Source organism: Pangasianodon hypophthalmus, chromosome 20 (assembly GCF_027358585.1).
Source record: "Pangasianodon hypophthalmus isolate fPanHyp1 chromosome 20, fPanHyp1.pri, whole genome shotgun sequence".
Taxonomy (NCBI): domain Eukaryota; kingdom Metazoa; phylum Chordata; class Actinopteri; order Siluriformes; family Pangasiidae; genus Pangasianodon; species Pangasianodon hypophthalmus.
This window is the reverse complement of record NC_069729.1, coordinates 2,331,410-2,352,283: the sequence shown is the minus strand read 5'-3', so window position 1 is coordinate 2,352,283 and position 20,874 is coordinate 2,331,410. Positions and strand designations below refer to the sequence as shown.

Here is a 20,874-nt window from a genome sequence, read left to right as displayed (position 1 = left end):
CACATCTCACACACACACACACACACACACACACACGCCCACCCACCCACTCTCTGCACGTACGCACACACCCAAAGACCAAAAGGCTAGAACAGATTAATTAATAGGTCAGTTCCTTGTAATTATTCTCCATTTGTAAATATTTCATGTGCAGCAGGCATTTAAACAGCACTGCTGTAATCCATAAAGACTTGGACAAATTTGGTGTAATACACCAGATGCTTCTCAAGGAACAGGATGGGATGGTTGAAACTTGTTCAGCGGTACACTGTGGGTGTATAGAATAAATCAGGTAAATTCACCAGCTGGGAAACCATGTAGCGTATGACTTACATGTCCTCCTTGTTGTTGATTAAAGCCAGAGTAAAAGCCAGACTGCATCTGCATGCTCTGAAACACTCACACACACACACACACACACACATGTTCCTGTGGTGAGCATCAAACTGGTTTTCAGCTTTCGCTTCTGAGTGTGACATGAGATAAATGAAGTGATAAAATAGTGGGCTTACTTATCGTTTGGCCACATGACCACTGAAATTGCTTGTGACGTCACTGAAAGAGAGCTTCTGGTAAATTGTGTCGTTGTTATGAGGAGCTCGACTGACGTCTGCAGCCTTTGCTAGAGCAAACGCCGTATAACAAATGTTCGGATGATTATGTGGTGTTGTTTTAGCCATCACAGGACAGGTGATGAATAATTGAACCATTCTTGTACAGTAAATGTGAACTTGGCAATCTGTGATCCAGTTTCCTCCCCGAAATATCATATATGACTGTCATGACACACAAATATTGCTGTATGGATGTGTGTAGGCAGGTTCAAAGGGGCTGATTTTGGGTCTGACGTCGTTGTTGCTGTTCAGACCGCAGCACGTCCTGTGTGTGTGAGTGTGTGTGTGTGTGTGTGTGTGTGTGTGCGCGCGTGCGTGTTAGTGTGTCTGAGTGTGTGTACGTGTGGTATTAGTAATGAAATTCACACTTCCTTCATTTCCATTGAAGCAGCAGATGCAGTCTAATTTGTTGTGGCGAAGTTCTCTGTCTCCTTCTCTCTCTCTCTCTGTCGTACAAGCACGTATGCACACACACGCGCGCACACACACATTTCCATTGAATTACTGACAAGGCTGCTGATTGTAAACAAAGTCCCTTAGGTGGAATTAGCTAGATCAGTTCTCACACATTATAAATTCTCTCACATTCTCATTATAAATGGAATTACATAGCTCTTTGAGGAGCATTTGTTCACAAAAAAAAAAACTAACTTTAACTTGACAATTTCATCCGCCTCCACATTTCCAAGTTAGTAGCCCACTGAAAACGGATGTGGACTTGAGTAATCTCTATATTCACGTTTGGCGGGACTTTTTTTTTTCTTCATAGAAATAGCCAGAGTTCTGTTTTCTGAAGAACTGAAAGTAGAGGAAGTGAGGATTGCAAGTGTGAGTCATGAAGTGTATTACTGTACCTTCTCCCTCAGTTTATCTACAGTGTCTCCGACAGGGTTTTTACACGTAGGAACAGCAGCAGTCATGAAGGAACATTCTGCATAGAAAATGAAACCGTTAATAATAGATTAGAATTGCTGTTAATGATTCAGATATACAAAGATAAACAAGTTTTCAGTTCGAGAGATAAACCTGCCAAAAATATGACAACTGTGAGTATCAATAGTTAATCCAGTTTAGAGTAAAACCAACCAGTAATCTAATCAAATCTAATTTAATTTAATTTAAACCCCAGCCCAGCTGAATTCTTGAATCTGATTGGTCTGAAGGTGTGTATTAATTTCCGATGAAAGCACAGACAGTATTAATTTCCTATGAAAGCTCAGACAGTAGTTCCTTAGTTTTATAACAAGAACGATTGGGTTATATTAATGCGCTCGTTCTAATAATTTATTTCTATAGTAACAGCTAATTCACAGGGTAACTCTCTCTATCTATACCTAATAAAAAATGCATTTGAAAAAACTTGCTGTAAACATAAAATTATGGTGAAGCTTTCTGTAAGGAGAAGTTTATGTAAAATTTATGAAAGGAGTCTCCAGCATCAGCGCTTTGTAGCACTCATGGTGCTTTGTAAAGTTTCACGTCGGGCCGTATCACACCACTCTGCTGTGGATTATGTTTGGATGCTAGAATTTTAAGTAAATATTAAGAAAATTTTATGAATATGTCTGAAAAACAGTACGCTCCTTTGTATGTTATTCCTTACACAGTAGAATCCGACAGAAATCTTAATAACAGAAATTATTAAGAAATAAAGATAATGAAATATGTGAGGAATACATGTACAAATCCCTGGCTTAGAACGCTGTGTCTCTGGGAGGACCTGGGCAATTGTACTAGTTAATAAAACATGTACTAGTTAATAAAAAAATTTGTGAATCGTAAGCAGTTATTTCTTACACTAAAATGATTTGCAGCTTAATTTACAGATGTCTGAACCTTTCTCACAAATAAGTGGAGCTGCAGAACCTGGTAAGACATTTAACAGCCAAATAGTACTAGAATTAGAATTATTTAACAATATTATTACCAAACACACTGCACAGATGATGACTTGAACTTAGGGGCTAGCAGTAGGACAAAAATATCATATCATGATCGTCAAAGACATGACACTACATGTATCACGATATATAGGTTTGGTCATTTTCAGCAATACAGTATTGTTGTGTTGTGAAAAAAAAAACAAAAAAACAAGCCACTTCAATACTTTATATTTATGTCTACAAAAATATTTTTTTTTAATGAAAAATATTTAACACTGAAAAGAGAAAAAAAAATTCCATTAACATTTTACAATTTGAAATCAGCTGCTTCCAGTCAGGAAAATAAAACATTAATAAAAAGTTTCATGATACCCCAGAAAAGTGTATTGTGGTAAATTTTATCATTATATTGATATTATGTTGTCATATTGCCGAGCCTTACTTGAAATAATGAACTAGAACAGATAGGTATCAGATACGTAGCTCTAGGAAAATACACAAGGACTTTTTATCTTTTTTTTTCTGTTCAGTGAGTAAGTGACAGTCAAAAGGACTCCTGTGTAAAAAATCCTGTTTTATCATCGTAAGTCTGATGAAATGGTACGTGTAGCTACAGGAAGTATAAGTATAAATGTCTTAATTTAATGCAGTTGCTAAAGGCAGGTCAGTAAAACTGTTGTCTGTATGACAGTGATTTAAATATAAGTACATACACTGCCAGTCAAAGGTTCCTGACACAGTTTAAAAAATTAAATGTTGCACTTGTTTTTTGAAGCAGTTACTGTAAGGTTGTTAGCGTAAGCAGAGATTTGTCTCACAGTTTATATTACACAGTGTTAGTATCAACTATAACAGAAATATGTTAGACCCTTTCGAGTTATATGCTTTTCCAAATAAGCTTTTCCAAAAACTTTAATATTAAAAGTCAAAAACATTTCTCAGTTCACTTAGACTTAGATTTTCTAATTGTAGAGTATTTAACTTCTATCCAAATCTCTAATACAGTGTGTTTAACACCGTATTTTTTTAAATATTATATAATTGTAATGCTAATTGACTAGTCTTTCAAGAGTGTTAGATAAATCTTATAGTCATGATGACCGACAGTTTCATTTGGAGATATCTGACCTATTTAAACATTGTTATTGTACGACATTGTTATTGTACGAAAAAACAAAAATGTCTTTTCTATAAAAGAAACAGCAAATCTTTTGAATTAATTCTTGAGAATAATTCTTAATTGATTAATTCTTGAGAATTCACGTTAGTTATTATATCCAAATGTGTCTTGTTCATTAATAAGTAGGATATTTGAATATCTAAATGTGAAAATGATAGATAGTAATGATGCGTAAATGGTTTGTTTGAAGATGTGGGGTTAAAGAGCTAATAAGGGGATTATGTGGGTTGCTGTGGTCGAGATGACAGCTGGACAGAGCCAGACACATTAAACACAAACCCCTACGTGAGAGTGAGTGTGTTTGTGTTCATTTCCTGTGCGCGCACACATACACACACACACACTCCTCTTCTACTCTCAGAATTAGTGTGAACGTCTATGCATCACTGGCAGCGTGATTTCCCTGTGTGTGTTGACGTTGAGAGAAGGGGACTTCATCTGGCAGCCACACAGTGTTTAAAGATTGTTAATGCACTTTTAGATATTCTTCTTCATTTTATTCATCTTAAAATTTTTTCTTATGATATTATTATTATTATTAATAGTAATAATATATTATGCACCTTTGGCTATTCTTCTTCTTCTTCTCTTGTTATTATTATTATTATTATTATTAATAATAATAATAATAATAATAATAATAATAATAATAATAATGGTAGTAGATGCCCTTTTTCTGCAGTTAGGGATGTGCAGTAGTCTGGGCTAAATTTTTTCTAGGGTTTTTTTTTATGATGTTATTATGTGTCTATTAGAACAGGTAAAGTCTATTCTAGTAAGACAGAGAGTAGTTTTAATTTTTCTTTTTTCCCCTGTGTTCTTTTTTTCTTTTTTCCCCCAGTTACTCCCTAATTTAATCTCGGCCAATTCCCACCCACTAACCAATCATATGACAGCTAGCAACCATGGAGAGTGAAGGCTAACACGTCCTTCCTCTGATATACATGAAGCCAGAATCTTTTTTTAACTGCTGCGTCACAGGGCAGCGTAATGCACGCAGAGGAAAGTGCTATCTACCCTCTTCCACATACACGGGCTCACAGAAGCTCATGATTGGCTAGTGTTGCTGTGTTCGACAGGGGCGTGAGAGAAGGCGCAGTTTTACTCTCTTGGACTCCCGGCCAGTCGAATCCTGAACTCACGATCACCAGACAATATAAAAAATTGTCTTTGTCTGTGCTGAATAACTTTAAACTCCTTAATTCCAGCATCACAAATGCCAGCTAACAAGTATATCTGAATTTGTTTTAGGTTTAATTACCTTCCTAGCTGCTTATTGGAAGGGGGAGAAAGAGATGGTGATAAACGCATCCTCTACTACATTGCGCAGTTGGAAAAAAAATATTTTGGATATAGAAAGTAACCATACTGCAGAATATCCTAAGTAACATGTGAAGAGCCTGAGCTGTTAGCGCAGGGGAATGAGCTGCCTTAAGTAGCATTATTAAAAATAATTTTTAAAATGTAAAATTGTTTAAATCAGTTCAATTTCTTTTACTATTTGTATGAAAACTGTTATTTTTATAGACTTAACATGTTACATAGCCAGTGCAGTCTACTTCCGTGATGAGATGTGGCCCCATTTAAATCTTTTCATCCTAGCACCCAGAACTGTGCGCTGATTGAAAGAAATTTTGAACCTTAAAATTAAAAACTGTAAAAATCTGAAATGATACAAGGAAAATTTTTAATTTTCAGGGCTTGAATTTGTGATGAGCTTCTGTTATTCCTAAAACAATAAGTAGCACAATGATTTCCCTTCTTTATTTAATGTCACATCCCACATGCCTCTCATGTGATTTTATTTATTTTTTAGGTAAATTTTAATGACACATTTTAGTTTCATAATAGAATATTTTAAATTAAAATACCTGTCAATTGTAGTTGCAAACAGAACTAACTAACTAAGGAATATTCATCAAATAGCTTCAGTGTGTTTGCCTGCGTTGCCTCAGAAACAGATAATGAAATAAGTGTGTAAAGTTATACTTCAGACTCCACCACTGATACTGCTGTGTGTGTGTGTGTGTGTGTGTGTGTGTGTGTGTAAATTTTGGAGAGGGCAAAAGAATGCAGTGGAGTGACCTTCCACAAGTCTCTCTGTACTTCATTCCATCTCTCTCTCTCTCCCTCTCTCTCTTTCTATCTCTTGTCTCTCTCTCTTTCTCTCTCGCTCTCTTTCTATCTCTTGTCTCTGTCTCTCTCTCTCTCTCTCTCTCTCTCTGGTGTGCTTAGCATTTGTCTTTCAAGCTCTCTTTTGTTTGGCCTTCTCTTCCTAACATATTCCTCTGCAGTGATACTCCACACCCTTAGGCTCAATACCAGTGACACTGTGTCTATTTTCATTCAGTTTGGGTGCTCTTATACTTTAAGAAAAATATTTCTTAAAATGGATGTAAGTCATTCAGAGGATAATAAATGTGCGTGTATTGATCTATGTATGCTCTAGAGAAGTACTTTTTATCATGCATTTATTAGGCATTATGTTTTTGGGGTGTCCGTCTGTCTGAGATTCTCGTTGTCTCGGGCACGATATTTCAAGAGCGAGTGGTTGAATGTTTTGTAGGAATTATGTGGAATTATTGCTGAATTATTGGTGAATTGCTACTTATTACTGAATATTTGTTAGATATTTCAAGCTAGCCTTAATTCAATTACATGGATAAAATTCCTCAATTGGAGTCAGAAGGTCATTGGTGGGGAGAGAGAGCTCGAGAGAGAGAGAGACACTCGCTATGCAGAGCCAAAACCCTGATAAGAGATCAACAGGAAGTGTGCTTGCCAAATCATGCGTGAATCCTATAAATAAGCGGCATTGTCTGGTGTTTTGGCCACTTGTCTTAAGAGTTGGTGATTTCCCACAAGTGAACTGGGCCGTCTCTCACACAAGCGAATGCATGCTCGGTTGCGTTTAGGCATGAAGAGGCAACATAACACTGCATTTCCTGGATGTTAAAGTTGATAAAATTAGGGTGGGTAATCTGTGAAATTCCTCTGTGAGATGGAGTGGAACTCTTTACGCCCTTTGGTAGGGATGTGAACAAGACACTGCAGGCTGTGTTAGGGAAAACTTTTTCAAAAGCTCATGTGACTCTTGATGGGTCATCTCCTATGCTGTAATTCAATTTCACATTGACAATTTGTCTGATGTCAGAGGCATTTGCAGTCAGAAAGATAAAGATAATTAGCAAGAGCTGGATTTTTTTGGGCTGTTTTTCTTTTGAATTCTATTAATTGTCAGAATAATTGGCTATTCATCACTACAATAAAATGGGAGTCTCTAGAAAGTACTGCTTCAATGAAAAACAGATAATTTACCATTTATCAGAGCAGTGATCTATTGTTATGATATGCATAGAAGATAGAGAGTCAAATGGGCCGTGTGACCTGCCTCTTATTCATATTATTAGGCATTGTTTAGCAATCATTTAGTAAAGTTGTGTGTAAATGTTTTGGTAGGATAAACCAACCAAAAAAAAAAAAAATCCTGGCAGATTTATGTTTCAGTAACACTGGTTTTCTTCATACTCACGTGCATATGTTGGAAATTACCAAGAACATTCACAGCATGGCTCATTTACATTTAGTGATGCCATCTATAAAAGGCAAAGCTAACAGAGAGCCGAAAACGACAAAATGAAAACTAAACGTAAAAAAAAAAAAAAAAAGATTGCCTCCTAGGCACAGCATTCGCAGCTCAGCCTTTGCAGTGCGTTGGCTAACACAGACACACACTAACTCTTTTCCTTGTTATAGGACACTACAGCATGTCCTAATTGTCTTATTTGTTTTAATTTATGGATTTGTTTCGGATCACTTTGTTTACAAGTCATTAATATGAAATAACTGTGTTTCAGAAAATGTTTGTTACATTTATGTTGATTGTAATTGAAATAAATAAGTGTTTTTAACTTGACAGCATTGTACAATTCAGTACAATTACACAATTTGAGGTTTGAGGTAAATTTACACAAACTCTGGAGCTCTTGTAAAGGACAAGTTGAGATTTAACCATTATGACTGTTCTAACAGGAGCACAACCTGGACTGGTTTCCTCGGATGCGGGCGATGTCGTTGGTGAGCAGTGATGCGGAGGGTGAGCAGAATGAGATCAGGAACTTGCAGGAGAAACTAGAGTCCACCATGAAACTGGTCTCCAACCTGTCCAGCCAGCTGACTGAACTGAAAGAGCAGGTACAAGATAGAGATGGACAGGGCAAAAAACATGACCACACAGACCTTGCTTGAGAATATACTCACATCATCATCATCATCATCTTCATCACTGGTCCTGTTTCTGGCACACTTTTTATAGCACTAAAAAGGAAATGAACCTGGAATGAACAGGAAGATGTGAATCCTCTATGAACGCTCTTAAATTTAAATCTTTTGATATTGACAGCGGGGCCTCATGTGTGAAACCTCAGAACAAAAGTGCTAATTTAGAGCTGGTTTCTGTTCATGATGAAACTAGACAAATACCTATTCAGTCCAAATAGAAAGTGTCACCTGTAATGAACCTGTCAAACATTTTCCATCTCCAGGATTGTTGTATGTTTAGGATTGGTTTGGAAAAAAAAAAATCCCTTGAAGGTTAGACACCCAGTCAGAACAAAGGGCAATGAGTCGTCTCTCTCTCTCTCTCTCTCTCTCTCTCTCTCTCTCTGTGTCTCTCTCTCTCTCTCCCTCCCTCCCCCTCTCACATCTGTGATCAGTGCAGCAAACCTATGTGGTACTAAGATGATCTTTCACCTGCGTCACGAGGCCAAGTGTTGTTTCACTCTGAATCAACTCGTGTGTGTTCCAGACAAAGTTCTCCGAACCAGTGCTGTTTGTTTCCACACATAAATAACACTGCAGGCAGAGATGATTAAATGCTGTTAAAAAACTATAGATGGTGCGGTGTCAAGAGTGAGGTTTTTGATCGACTACAGTGCACCGTAAGTCGAATAGTTTCTTGTAAATACAGTAGATTTTAACATAAATTTATATAAGAGCATCTGCGTGTAACTGGTAATTAGGAGACCTTCAAATGAGAAGTGCATAGGAGGAACTAGAACTTCTTTTGACACCCAGACAGAGGGAAATAAAAAAAAGGTCAAGTAACAAGCCAACAAAAAAAAAATAGCCTTTCACTTTTACAGTAGTTTACATGTCTGTCTCTGGAAATTATTATTTTTTAATTAATTTGTTTTTTTAAAACATATTTGAAATTCATTTTTAGACAGGAACAATCACTAGGCATACTCAGAGGCCCAAGATCATTCATTATGCTGGTAAAATGAATATTATTTATAAAATTAAATGGCTTATAAAAAGTGGAAAGGTAGCTATATCTGGAAAAATGAAATTTAAAGCATATAAACAGTAATTACTGTGAGTATGAAATAATAATAATAATTTAATTAATTAATTAATTCATTCATTCATTAACTGTATTGTCCAATAGAGAACTGTCCAAACCTGAGAAAACATTAATGCTTTAGAGGTCAGTTAAATTGATTCCTGCACTCTGGTGACTTTATGAATCAATATGAATGAAAAACACAAAATAAAACAATAAATCAAAAGCAAACACTCATTTGTGTTTAAATATTTACTTATTTATGAGTAAAAGCTAACTTGTACCATTGATCCTCCTCAAATCCTCTCAGCTGGAACTGTTCTTCAGGGGTGTGGTTGGGTGTCTAGGTGACCATGGAGACAGTTCTCACCAGGAGAGATTGTAAAGAAGTTTTTTGGAGAGACATTGACATTGTTTCTAAAGTGATAAAATGATAACTAACTGGGTAGCATCGTGCACCAAGTTGTATAATGACATTAATGACAAGCGGTCATTAAAAATGTGTTTTAAAACAGGACCACAGCACTGTCCTGATCAGGAATCCCTCTGATGATGGATCCCAGAAAGGACCACGTGGTGAAGACGCCACACGCTGTGTGTGCCAGTGTGTATTATTAGTGCCACTGTTATTCAGAGAAGACTAAATTCCTGATTAGACCTTTAAACTGTTCTTTCTAGTGTCACCACCTAGCTGTATGTGTCACATAACTATCAAATGTCTTCTATTTTTTTCAAACTTAAAATGGTTTTATTTTTCAAACTTCACATTTTGTTCTAGTTGAGTAACCACAGTAAACTAAAGTCCTTCCGATCTGTTAAGGGTGATAATTGTATCCTGTTGAAGTGTGCCTATTTGTATGTACATTCATACGGTCGTAACTTAATTGGGCAATAGGATGATGGATCCTGTAGGCTCTAACTTTGTATGAGCATGACTGTGTTAGCATATAGCCTGTTTTTAATAATGTTGAGTCAGATTAGGGGATTTCTCTGTTAGATTGATTTGTGTGTGTGTGCGTGTTCATGTTCATGTGTTTATGAGTGTGAGCCTATTGCATGAGATTGTGGAGTGCGTGATCATGACTGTGGCAAAGTCACTCACACAGTGGTTCACACATGCACATGCAAACACACAGACTTATACCGAGGGAACAGGAACAGATTTAACAGATGCATTTATGCAGGAAGTGCTTGGTGTATACAAGGGGGGAATGTGTGTGTGTGTGTGTGTGTGTTTGTGTATGTTGGGTTGTGGGGGCAGCTAAAGATTAAATCCCTCTGTGTGTTTGTGTGTGTCCTGACAGATGACTGAACAGCGTAAGCAGAAGCAGAGAATCGGACTGCTCGGACATCCCCAACACATGAACGTGAACCCTCAACAGCCTGCCTGAGTGCGTGTGTGTACGCGTGTGTGTGCGTGTGTGTGTTTGTGTGTTTGATGAGCTTCAGCAAAGGCCTTGAACTGCCACGCTACACATCTGCCCTTAGAAGTAAACCTGCAAATCTCCTTCCAGACTTACGCACACTCAACTAATCTAAGTAGGGAAAAAAAAATTTAATTAAACAAACAAAGAAGTTTGTAACCCTCAGTCCCTCGGTCAGGGTGTGTGCCAGATGTTCACTGATGGCAGTAATTATGGCGGGGGACACTTGAACTTGGGGCTACACTGGACAGTATGACTAGTTATAGATGCTGCTTGGAGAAGTGTTAAAAGAGGCGTCTTTTTGTATTTCCTAACCAGTATAGCAAGCAGTATTTTATGTCTTATTTTTGTATTTTGTGCAATATTACTACTTTAATATGCAAACTTGTTGAGCTGTACAATGTGTCTTAAAGAGATGATAATCATCTCTCATGTTAAATGCTTTTCATCCCCCTCACCCTTTTCTTTCTTAGCTTCATCATTGTACTGGAACGCTGTAGACACATAGTGTCAAGCTCATAGAGTCAATTTAGCAAGAATTCTAATAGCCATCAAGTTGCATATATGGGCCTTTTTCTTTTCTTATTTATTAATTTATTTATATCAAAAATTTAATAAATGAAGTATAAAAGGGACTGACTACACCATGGCACACACTTTTCTATAGAAAGATGCATTATGTTCTTAATGGTTTTTTTTTTTGCTTTGTCTTTTTTTTTTTTTTTTGCCTGTTCAGAAAATAATTAAAAGGTCATTAGATTTTTGAGGTGGTAAAAAATAAGATTAGCATTTAATCTGTTTAGACCGTTAAGCTTTGTTTCTGTGTTTTAATCCTAAGTGGCTTTAGCATCTAGAGCATTTTTAAATATTATGACTCATATCATTTCGAATCACGAGAGCCTCTGAGCATCAGTGCCTGTTGCGAATTCTGCACTGAGAGACTCTAAGAGGCCCGGTGAAAGAACGAGAGAAACGCCTTCCTCATCTACCGAGCAAGACATTTTGTAAACGTGGCACAATGTAATAATCTCTACAGGAGAGAGTAAGTGCTCAGAACAATACTTGCACTACCATGTCTTACAAACATGCCATATCTCTCTGTTGCTCTCTCTTTATTTCCAGTTTTCTGTACAAGATGTGTATATGTTTGTCAAGTCTTATGTAGAGATTCTTTTTTTCCTAGAGGCAAAATAGAATTTAATAGCACTGTTAATGAAAGTTATATGAAATATAATTCTAATTTAACATGTCAAGATTGTAAATTAATTTAGCAATATTTAATAAATCCTGTGATTCACCTTGAAATAAGTTTTTTTTTTTATTTGCTGCTCCTTTGCCACGTGCTCTGAGTATAAAGTGTGTCATATTGGCACAATGCTGTTTTTGCTGAAATGCCACATCTAAACTAAATTCACTTAAAATTAGAGAAGAACTATGACAAAAACGGATCACTGGCTGGTATTACACAAACCACTTGAAACATGCTGAATGTTTAAACAAGCTGCTCATCTAGTGCTGGTTAGTACATATTCTAAGTAAAGTAATCCTATAATAAGCTTTTTTAGTATTTTTTTAAATAACTTAATTTTCCTTACACATACTTTAAATAAAACAGTAACTCAGTAATTTGAACAGCACACCCTGAAAGAGTGGAATGGTTAATAAAGTTACGTTTATGTGTTTAGTCACTGCATGTTTAAATGGATTATTCCAGCATTAAAGAAAGTGGTTGTCATTCGAGGGGAAATGCACTTCAAGTGACCTCTCAAATCATAGAACATATAAAAGATTTTTTTTTGTGTGGGAGAGCCCCACACAGGCTCTACAGATCTGCATGTTAGAAGATTTTAGGAGATTAACTAAAGTGGGACTTGATGAGGACGTGAATCTGAAAGAAACAGAAGACTGCTGAAGAGTCTAGCAGAAGGTTTAGTTACAAGTTCAAAGTTCATGACCTGTGGGTGAAACATTAATGTGAAACGATAATGTGCTTCGTAATAAATAATAATGATAATAATGATAATAATGATAATGATAATAATAATAATGTGAGAACAGTGTAATCCGAATGCATTATTTTAATTGGAATGAGAGAGATCATAATGTTTTCACGTCTTTTAGAGGGACACTTCGTCAGAGGCACATTTGAAGTTCTGACCTGCGTGAATTCACCTGAGTGAAGCTATTAACAGCTGAGCAGTCAGACAATGAGTCTGTGTGTTAATGTGAGGAACGTTATAAATGGACTCGCCTCAGTGTTCACGCAGGGACGACTGGAGCGTGTTCGCCTGTGCGTCGTCACCATTCGGCCCTGTGTCTGAATTCCCCTTCTGTGGTGGAGAGTGAGAATCGACTTGTGTCCAGGTGCTGATGCTGTGACATTTAGCTCTGATTAGGAAAAAAAAAACACAGAAAGGGTAATGTTAATAAGGGACTGTTATTTCAAGAAGCAACATTTATTCACCTTTTGTTATTGTTGCTGTTGTCTTGATCATCAAAATCTACCAAATTATTGAGAATTATAATAAGTAATAGTGTCACACAAATCATTTTAAAAGATTTTAAAAGATTTGATTTTAACAGTAACCACTGCTGAGAAACCACTCAGCGCTAAGCCCTTTTCTCCTTGTATTTAAAAGGTAACTTATATGCTACTGTTCTTTGTTGTTTCACAGAAACTGACTTTATGCTGAAGACAACAAAGAAACACTTTGCAATCTCTTTGTGTCAATATGATTCAACTAACACAAATGTCAGACCATGACATGACCACCAAAATTCCTTGGTTCACACCTTGAGCAGCAGAGGGCTAACTTTTCTCAAGCAAAAGGTTATGGACGGGGATTTTTATTTTAAACTTTTTTTTTTTTTTTTTTGGAATCTGACCGTACTAACGTGATTATATTTATCAACTGCAAGACTGGAGGAAGAAGAGAAACTTAACAAGAACCAAGTTCTCTTAAGAGGTTATTAAGCCATCATTAAACACTGATTTAAACTCTGTGAAGATCCTCTGGGCAAAAATAAAACATAATTACTATGAATTTGTGCCTGGCTAAAGGCAATTCACTGTAATTGCCGGGACCATTCAAGGCTTATTAACTCAGTGGATTTAGGGCATTCCGTAAATGCAGGAAAAGCGAGCAACAAAGTGAATATTGTGTAGATTCTCAAAAAAAAAAAAAAAGAGTAATAAACAAGTAATAAAAATGCAATCATGTGATATAGTAAGATCAATATCTTTTTTTATTGGCAATTCAATAAAATCTGTATTTACAATGTTTTTCAAAATAAACTCTTATTTTTTTTGTAAGAATATCATATATGTTTGTTGCCAATGATTATAGACTCACAGATGCAGTTCATTATCACTACAGTATAAATGTCATGAGGAACTGCAGCTTTGTCATTAAGTAAAGCTTTTATTTCACACTTTGTCATCAAAGCTTTTATGACACAGAATTGACTTGAACTTTGCGCATTAGTACCGCAGCGCTTGATGTCTAAAAAAATCATGTAAGATGTTCCAAACTTTGGGGAATTTGTTTGTCCCATTAATAAAAGTGAACATCGCGACATCAGACATCTTCCTGTCTGTGTATAAAAGGAAGGCTGAAGCTGCTGCATCATCTCGGTGATGCACGTCTGACATGAAAGCAGTAAGAGAACTTTCCACACATGCTGCATGCTTCACGCAAATAAATTCAAAAAAAAAAAAAAAAACCCTTCAAGCGAATTCAATTCTCTTGCAGGAATGAGTAAAACTCCTCTTATCACAAGAAAAGCGCAACTAGTCGTAAGCCTGCAGGTGGAAAAGAAAACCTGAGACAGGTGCATGTGCTGTGATAAAGTGCTACAGAGAGAAATAAACTTGTGTGCGTTCATGCCCAGATAGAAAACACACACCTATAGGGTTTTAATCAACTTCAGATTAAGCTTGCATCAAAAATATTTACTTTTATTTTAGGTTTCTAAAACAGCAGTCAAGGAATATGAATCTGTCCCCAGGCTCTATAGTCCTTTTGTGTGTGCATGTGTGTGTGTGTGTGTGTGAGTGTGTGTGTGTGTGCGCGTGTGAGTGTGAGAGTGTGCGCGTGTGTGTGTGTGTGTGTGTGTGTGTGTGGCTTCTGAGGCACGCAAATTAGTTTCAAAATTACATAAATGTCATGTTTCTATTATTGCATTTTTGTTGACGTCTAAAACTTGGCACAGTATATAAAAAATACATGTTTATTACATGACCTGCATCTAATTACTGACTAAACCCACCCAGTCTGGTGATTTCCCCACTCGAACATGTCTACTCAACCTGATAATTAACTGATTAATTGAAATGAGGTGTCCTTAAATTACCAAGGAAATTACCAAACTGTGATGGACCCTGACCAACACCACCACCCTATACACACACACACACATATATATATATATATGTATATATATCAAAGAATCAGAATATTTTTATTCACCATACACATTTACATGTATTAGAAATTTAAAAGATACATTTAACACACGCATCAAAGACAACACAACACAATTACCATCCTAATATACAAATATTGGACCTTCAGCAGAAATGGTAGGATCAGTTCAGTAATTTACATTACAGCGGAGGTAGAAATAGCAGCTGGATGCAGTTCAGGGTGCATTAAACCGAGTGGAACAATTGTGATATATAGTAAATAATAGCCATGATATATCGTTTGTAAAACATTCAGTGCAGATTGCTTGTTACTGGCAGGGCAGCACTGTAGTGATGGCTGAATGCTGCCGAGCCAGCCTGCTTGATAACAGAAATTGCCAGTGGAAAGAAGCTGTTTCAATGGCTTGCACTTTTTGTTATTAGGGAGCGGAAACTCTTTATTGATGGTAGTTTTTGGAATAGGTAATTAGCAGGGAGGGAGGTGTTTTTTTCCTGCTCACCTCATTGTTCTGGCGATGTAAAGGTCTTCAAGTGATGACCGACTACAGCTGATGATCTTCTCAGCGGTCTTGATAGTCCGTTGCAGCTTCCTCTTTTCTCTGGAGGAGGCTGCACCAAACCAGATAGTGATGGCAGCCGTAAAGATGCTTTCCATAGTGCCAGTATAGTATAGCCTGGGGTAGATGGAACTTTGCCAACTATATAGAGAGAAAGAGAGAGAGAGAGAGAGATATTTGAAATACGTTCATTTCATATATGCCTTCCTGTAAATGAAATCCTAATTGCCAAATAAATTCTTCTCGTCTGTAGTTATGTTAAAGCCACGAGTCTCAAAGTGAGATCTGTGATTTTCTAACATTGTACTTATAAACAATGCAAACTGGAATTGGTGATTTTTTTTTTTTTTATATAAAAAATGGTTCTATGGGTGGAAAGTGCCGAAAATTTAAAAAAAAAAAAAAAAAGTCTGCCTAAAAAAAAGTAGAAATATTATTGCACACATTTAAATAATATGATTATTTTTCATATAGTTTGTTTGCAAAATAAATCTGTCCTGTGTGGGTCTTTGTAACTGAATGAATGAATGAATGAATGAATAAATAGATGATCTGGCTGATGTTATTGTCATCTTATGCAATCCTATAAATGAAATCGTTTTTTGTTAGTAATACCACTAACAGGTTGCTAATTTTATCTTTTTCACATTTATATTTCAGTAACAAAACATTTTAAAAATTAATTTTATCTGATGAAAAAACATCATTAATTAGGACTGATTCATGTGTTTTTTTCCTGTTTTTTTTTTTTTTTTTGAACAAATAAGCCATGGCTCCATAAGATATGACTTTTTTATTTTTTTTTGACTCTGTTGGCTTTCCACATCGCCTGTTGGTCTCCGCGCCTCTCCCGAAAAGCGCGTGGTTGTACACGGGACACGGAGAGAGAGAGAGAGAGAGAGAGAGAGAGAGAGAATTTATCTCTAACAGACTGGGGCTGCTGAAAGCGCCGTCCGACACGTGAGGCTCATGTGACGGAGCAGGGAGGAGAGACGTGTCTGCAGTCACAGTTTTTTTTCTTTCTTTTTTTTTTTTTTTTTAATTTAACACGTAGTCTAGTCCACCCACCGCACGCACACACTCAAACACACTCAGACACACACACAAACACACACACATTTAACCGACGACCGGAGCTTCTGAACTATTGCGCCTTGGCTCGCCAGTTCGCCAGTAACATCTCTGTCCTGCATGTGTGTGTGTGTGTGCGCGCGCGCGCGGTGTGTGTTTACAGGTTACAGCTCATAGAATAATCTGGAAACATCGGCGGAAAACTAAAACAGCAACTTCTTTTTCTTTTTCAACGTGGGACAATTTTCTTCTGAGGATATTTATATATTTAAGAGCAATTACAGGAACTTTGGTTTTTTTTTTAATGTGTGTAAATTCACACACATATTTATTGATTTAAGAGTATAATTTTCAGGAGAGAAAAAAAATCTATAGATATATTTATAACCTGTTATTTCTACACTTGGACAATGGAGCGGATTACCAGTGCACAGCCTCCTCCATGTTTGGCCAAACAGAACCCGTTGGACATGGCAGCCATTCCGGGGTAAGAGCCATTTTTAACATCGCAAAACCTTGTGCTAGATATTTACTATAAATAAATACACCATTCTGCTATTCCGTCGTAGCGTTAATGTCCTAAAGGAAACGCGGTACATGTTGCAGAAGGGGCGTAACAGCTCATTCAGTGCGGCTGCATAAAGTTTCATCATGTTTCTCAAGCGGTTTAAACACTCCGTGACATTTTTCCTCGTCTCTTATTGACTCTTCTTCTCTCTCCTGTCATTTATTATAGCATGGATTTCCCCATGTACGTATACAAACCCCGAAGAGGTGCGAAACGAGGCGAAGACAGCAAGGTACAACCAATAACATAGTTCATTACTGACTGTTTTATTTGGCTATTTCATTTGAATTTAGTAAGTCTAATTCCATCTAAAGCAGTTTTTTTTAATAACACTAAGCGTGCATGCCTGCTTCTGAAGGCTGCATGAGAGTTGCTGAAAGTTTGAAGAGTAGTTTTGCGTTTGGAGCTTGAACATTTCTTTCATTTCACGCAGGACACGTACAAGCTGCCGCATCGTCTGATTGAGAAGAAGAGACGTGACAGAATAAATGAATGCATCGCCCAGCTGAAGGACCTGCTACCAGAGCACCTGAAACTCTCCGTAAGTGTTCATGGGAATGGAGAGGGAGTGGGTGGAGGGCTTAAAATGTCTATCTGTAGCGCCACCTGCAGTGTTGCGTCTCAAACCCAATCATCTGATTATCTCGATTATTTTTTTTTTTTAAATAAATTAATCTGCTTCATGATTCATTATTTAATTCACTATTTATAATCTGTCACAAAAGCGGCTGTACATCACAGGAAAGTAATCCGCACGCTTGATGGTAAACTTGTACAGAAAAGCAGAACGTCATTTCTAAAAAGTCTGAGGGTTAAAAATCAATTTTTAAGAACATGAATTAAAGCCAATTTTAGCCACTCTAAATATAACATAACATTTACCATCGGATTTGTGGATTATCACTACAGTGTACAGGGTAATTCTCAAGAAATGTTAATGTGGACCTGATGCACCCGCTAAATTTAGAGGAGTATTTAAAGCAACAGAGCACATTTTCTTTATTTGTATACTCACTCACTCACTCAGAACAGTGGAGTAAGGAATATTGCTGCTGAATATATATATATATATATATATATATATATATATATATATATATATATATATATATATATATATGCCTCTACAGGGTGAAAACTGCAAGCATGTTGTTTTTTGTTTTTAAAGCTGGATTTGCATATCCGTTGTGTCTTTGGGTTTGCCCTCAGCAAACCAGGCAGCTTGAGAGTGTTACATAAGAAAGATAAACAGGCTTATCGAGTGATTCCTCCTTTTATAGACGCTGGGCCATTTGGAAAAGGCCGTAGTGCTGGAGCTGACGTTGAAGCACGTGAAAGCTCTGAACAGCCTGCTGGAGCAGCAGCAGCAGCAAATCATATCTCTGCAGAATGGAATGCAGATTGGTGAGTTCGATGAGATCCATTAAAATAAACACTCCTTCTGAAATGCAGCTCTTTGTGGAGAGACAGTAATGTAAACACTCTGAAGAACCCTCAACAGTGAGCTTGCCACTCGTTTATATTTAAAATAAATAAATAAATAAAAGCTACTGAGTAACATGATCCATTCTCACAACGTCTGTTCCTGTCTGTCATGCACTATCAGCAGGTATTATGCAACTGGCTGAGAGGGATGAACTCTGAGATGGGATTGTACTCATATGTAATCTACCTGTGTGTGTATGTGTGCGTTGCTGCAGGTGATCACACCAATGGGAACTTGGAGAAGAGCGAGGAGATGTTCCGCTCTGGTTTCCATTTGTGTGCCAAGGAGGTTCTGCAGTACATGGCGAGCCAGGAGAACGTGCAGGATCTGACTCCTACGCACATCTTGAACCATCTGCACAAGGTGGCCTCCGAGCTGCCACAGCGGCCGATCAGCCCGCAACAGGACATGCCTTCCCCTGCCCAAAAAGGCCACGAGATCCGCGAGAAGCCAGTGGTGATGCCGGCCAGAATGCCAGAGGGCCAAACCAAAAACTGCGTCCCTGTGATTCAGAGGACTTACCCACATAGCAGTGAGCAGAGTGGCAGCGACACGGACACGGACAGTGGCTACGGTGGCGAGCTGGACAAAGACAAGCGTGACTCCAAGGGTCAGCGGCCAGGCTACTACGGCAAAGAGGGCGCTGAATTGAAATATGGCATCAAGGAGGAATGGGATGAGCCGCAGGCCAAACGGCAAAGGTCGGACTCTTCTGAGGACGAGTCTCTGTTGGGTCACAGTGGGTACGCAAGCTTCTCTTCCCACCAGCCTCCTTTCTGCATGCCCTTTTACCTTCTCCCGCCAGTGACAGCGGCTGCTGCTGCCGCGTACCTCCCAGTTCTGGAGAAGTGCTGGTACCCAGGGGGCATGCCCATGCTGTACCCTGGCATTGGGGGTTCCACGTCAGGCTTGTCTCCTGAGAAACTTCCCTTGTCGCTTGTCTTGTCACCCAGAGTAGCGTCCCCCACCACCTCTCATGCTCATACAGACTCTCCTGCTCTGCACCAGGCCCTAAAACAAGTCCCCCCCTTAAATCTGGAAACCAAAGACTGATAACCGCGTGGCGTCCCCTTCACCCTCGACATCTATCCTCTGAATGTTAAGAGCGGAGGATATGCTGATGAAGATCAGAGTCATGCCGGCTCCTGCTCTGCTACCGCTTGCCCCGCCCTTCCCCCAGTGTTATTTAAAAAAACAAAACAATTTCACAAACATACACCAACCCAGTGGCCAACTCCCTCCACCACAGCAGTAGACGTACACGCTGGGAGAAAGCGTCCGTGTTTAGACGGGTGTACACTGGCCACGTTGAGGGAGTGGATGGGAGATGAGGACTAGGGTGTAGCACTTAGAGTCACTGTGAAGATGTTAAATGACACTGAGTTGTCTGGTTTCAGGAAGGATTGCTCCGCGGGGACACCTGCTCTCTGCGCTTGTGCTGAATGTTTCAATAAACATAAACAAACAAAAAAAACAAACCTAAATCCAGAATGTGATGTGCAGACAGCCCCTAACAGATAAATGATAAGGACTCTGCCCTTTGCACATATCGTATGTTTTGAATGTAAACCAGAAAAATATGTACCTAGCAAAACCCCTGTAGATGCTGCTTTTTTTTTTTTTTTTTTTGGGGACATTTCTCTGTGCTGCCGAGCAAGGCCTCACACTGTCAGGACTCTCTGGCTGCTTTAAATAAAGACTCTCCTTTTAGCCTAGAATGCTACCAAATAACGGTCTGCTTTAGTTGACCAGAGCTTTCACAAAATGAGACAACAGCGGCAGCCTCATCTCCCCCCATCGCTAAGTTAAGTCACCAGATTCCCCACAAACTGAATCCATCAAATGCTTGTGCACACGCAGGTGAGGCTGATCAGCCCTGACGTGGGTCGCTTGTGTAAATAAGGGAGTAATGTAATCACAGCTGTTTTTTTTTTTAAAATAGAAAGATTTTGATTATGTAATTCATTATTGTTTGTGCAAGTAGATGGGGTACTTGTGAGATAACTACATTGTGTAATTCATATGTTTATACAACATTGTTTGTACATCTCTATTATTTTTGATACACGAGCCACAGTTTTTTTTTTGTATTTTGATTGAGAGGGGAGTTCCAGATTGTCAGGAGATATTATGTAGATAAAACTGTGGAGCTTGTATCTGCATCATGCTCTGTGTCCATTTCTGGTCAAATTAAGACAGATCTCTGCTCATGCTGTTGCCTTTACTTGTTTAAAGCAGTAAAATTATGACAGATGTGTACATTTTTTTTTTTTTAAATTCTGGATTATATGGAGAAGCAGGAAATGTGAATGTACAATGTT

At 38.0% G+C, this 20,874-nt stretch overlaps 2 protein-coding genes across 14 annotated transcripts in view; both read left to right on the top strand.

Moving 5' to 3' along the window:
• itpr1b (inositol 1,4,5-trisphosphate receptor, type 1b) overlaps window positions 1-11,753 on the top strand; it is a 110,808-nt gene extending 99,055 nt beyond the window's left edge. For all 13 annotated transcript variants that reach the window (XM_026935780.3, XM_026935790.3, XM_053226942.1 and 10 more), the window contains 2 exons: window positions 7,710-7,871; window positions 10,326-11,753. In XM_026935780.3, coding sequence (XP_026791581.1) covers window positions 7,710-7,871; window positions 10,326-10,412 — 249 coding nt within the window. In that variant the 3' untranslated portion in view covers window positions 10,413-11,753. The remainder of the gene's footprint in view (window positions 1-7,709; window positions 7,872-10,325) is intronic.
• Window positions 11,754-16,447: 4,694 nt separating this feature from the next.
• On the top strand, window positions 16,448-20,674 carry bhlhe40 (basic helix-loop-helix family, member e40). Its single transcript, XM_026935602.3, has 5 exons — window positions 16,448-16,986; window positions 17,236-17,299; window positions 17,501-17,608; window positions 18,348-18,471; window positions 18,768-20,674. Exons 1-5 carry the CDS (start codon window positions 16,910-16,912, stop codon window positions 19,604-19,606), a joined length of 1,212 nt encoding a protein of 403 aa, XP_026791403.1. The 5' UTR covers window positions 16,448-16,909; the 3' UTR covers window positions 19,607-20,674.
• The last annotated feature ends 200 nt before the right edge of the window (window positions 20,675-20,874 follow it).

Coding starts and splice junctions, on each gene's coding strand:
- bhlhe40 (XM_026935602.3), top strand. CDS start 16,910: ATGGAGCGGATTACCAGTGCACAGCCTCCTCCATGTTTGGCCAAACAG. Junction 16,987..17,235: donor GACATGGCAGCCATTCCGGG/GTAAGAGCCATT, acceptor CATTTATTATAG/CATGGATTTCCCCATGTACG. Junction 18,472..18,767: donor GCAGAATGGAATGCAGATTG/GTGAGTTCGATG, acceptor GCGTTGCTGCAG/GTGATCACACCAATGGGAAC.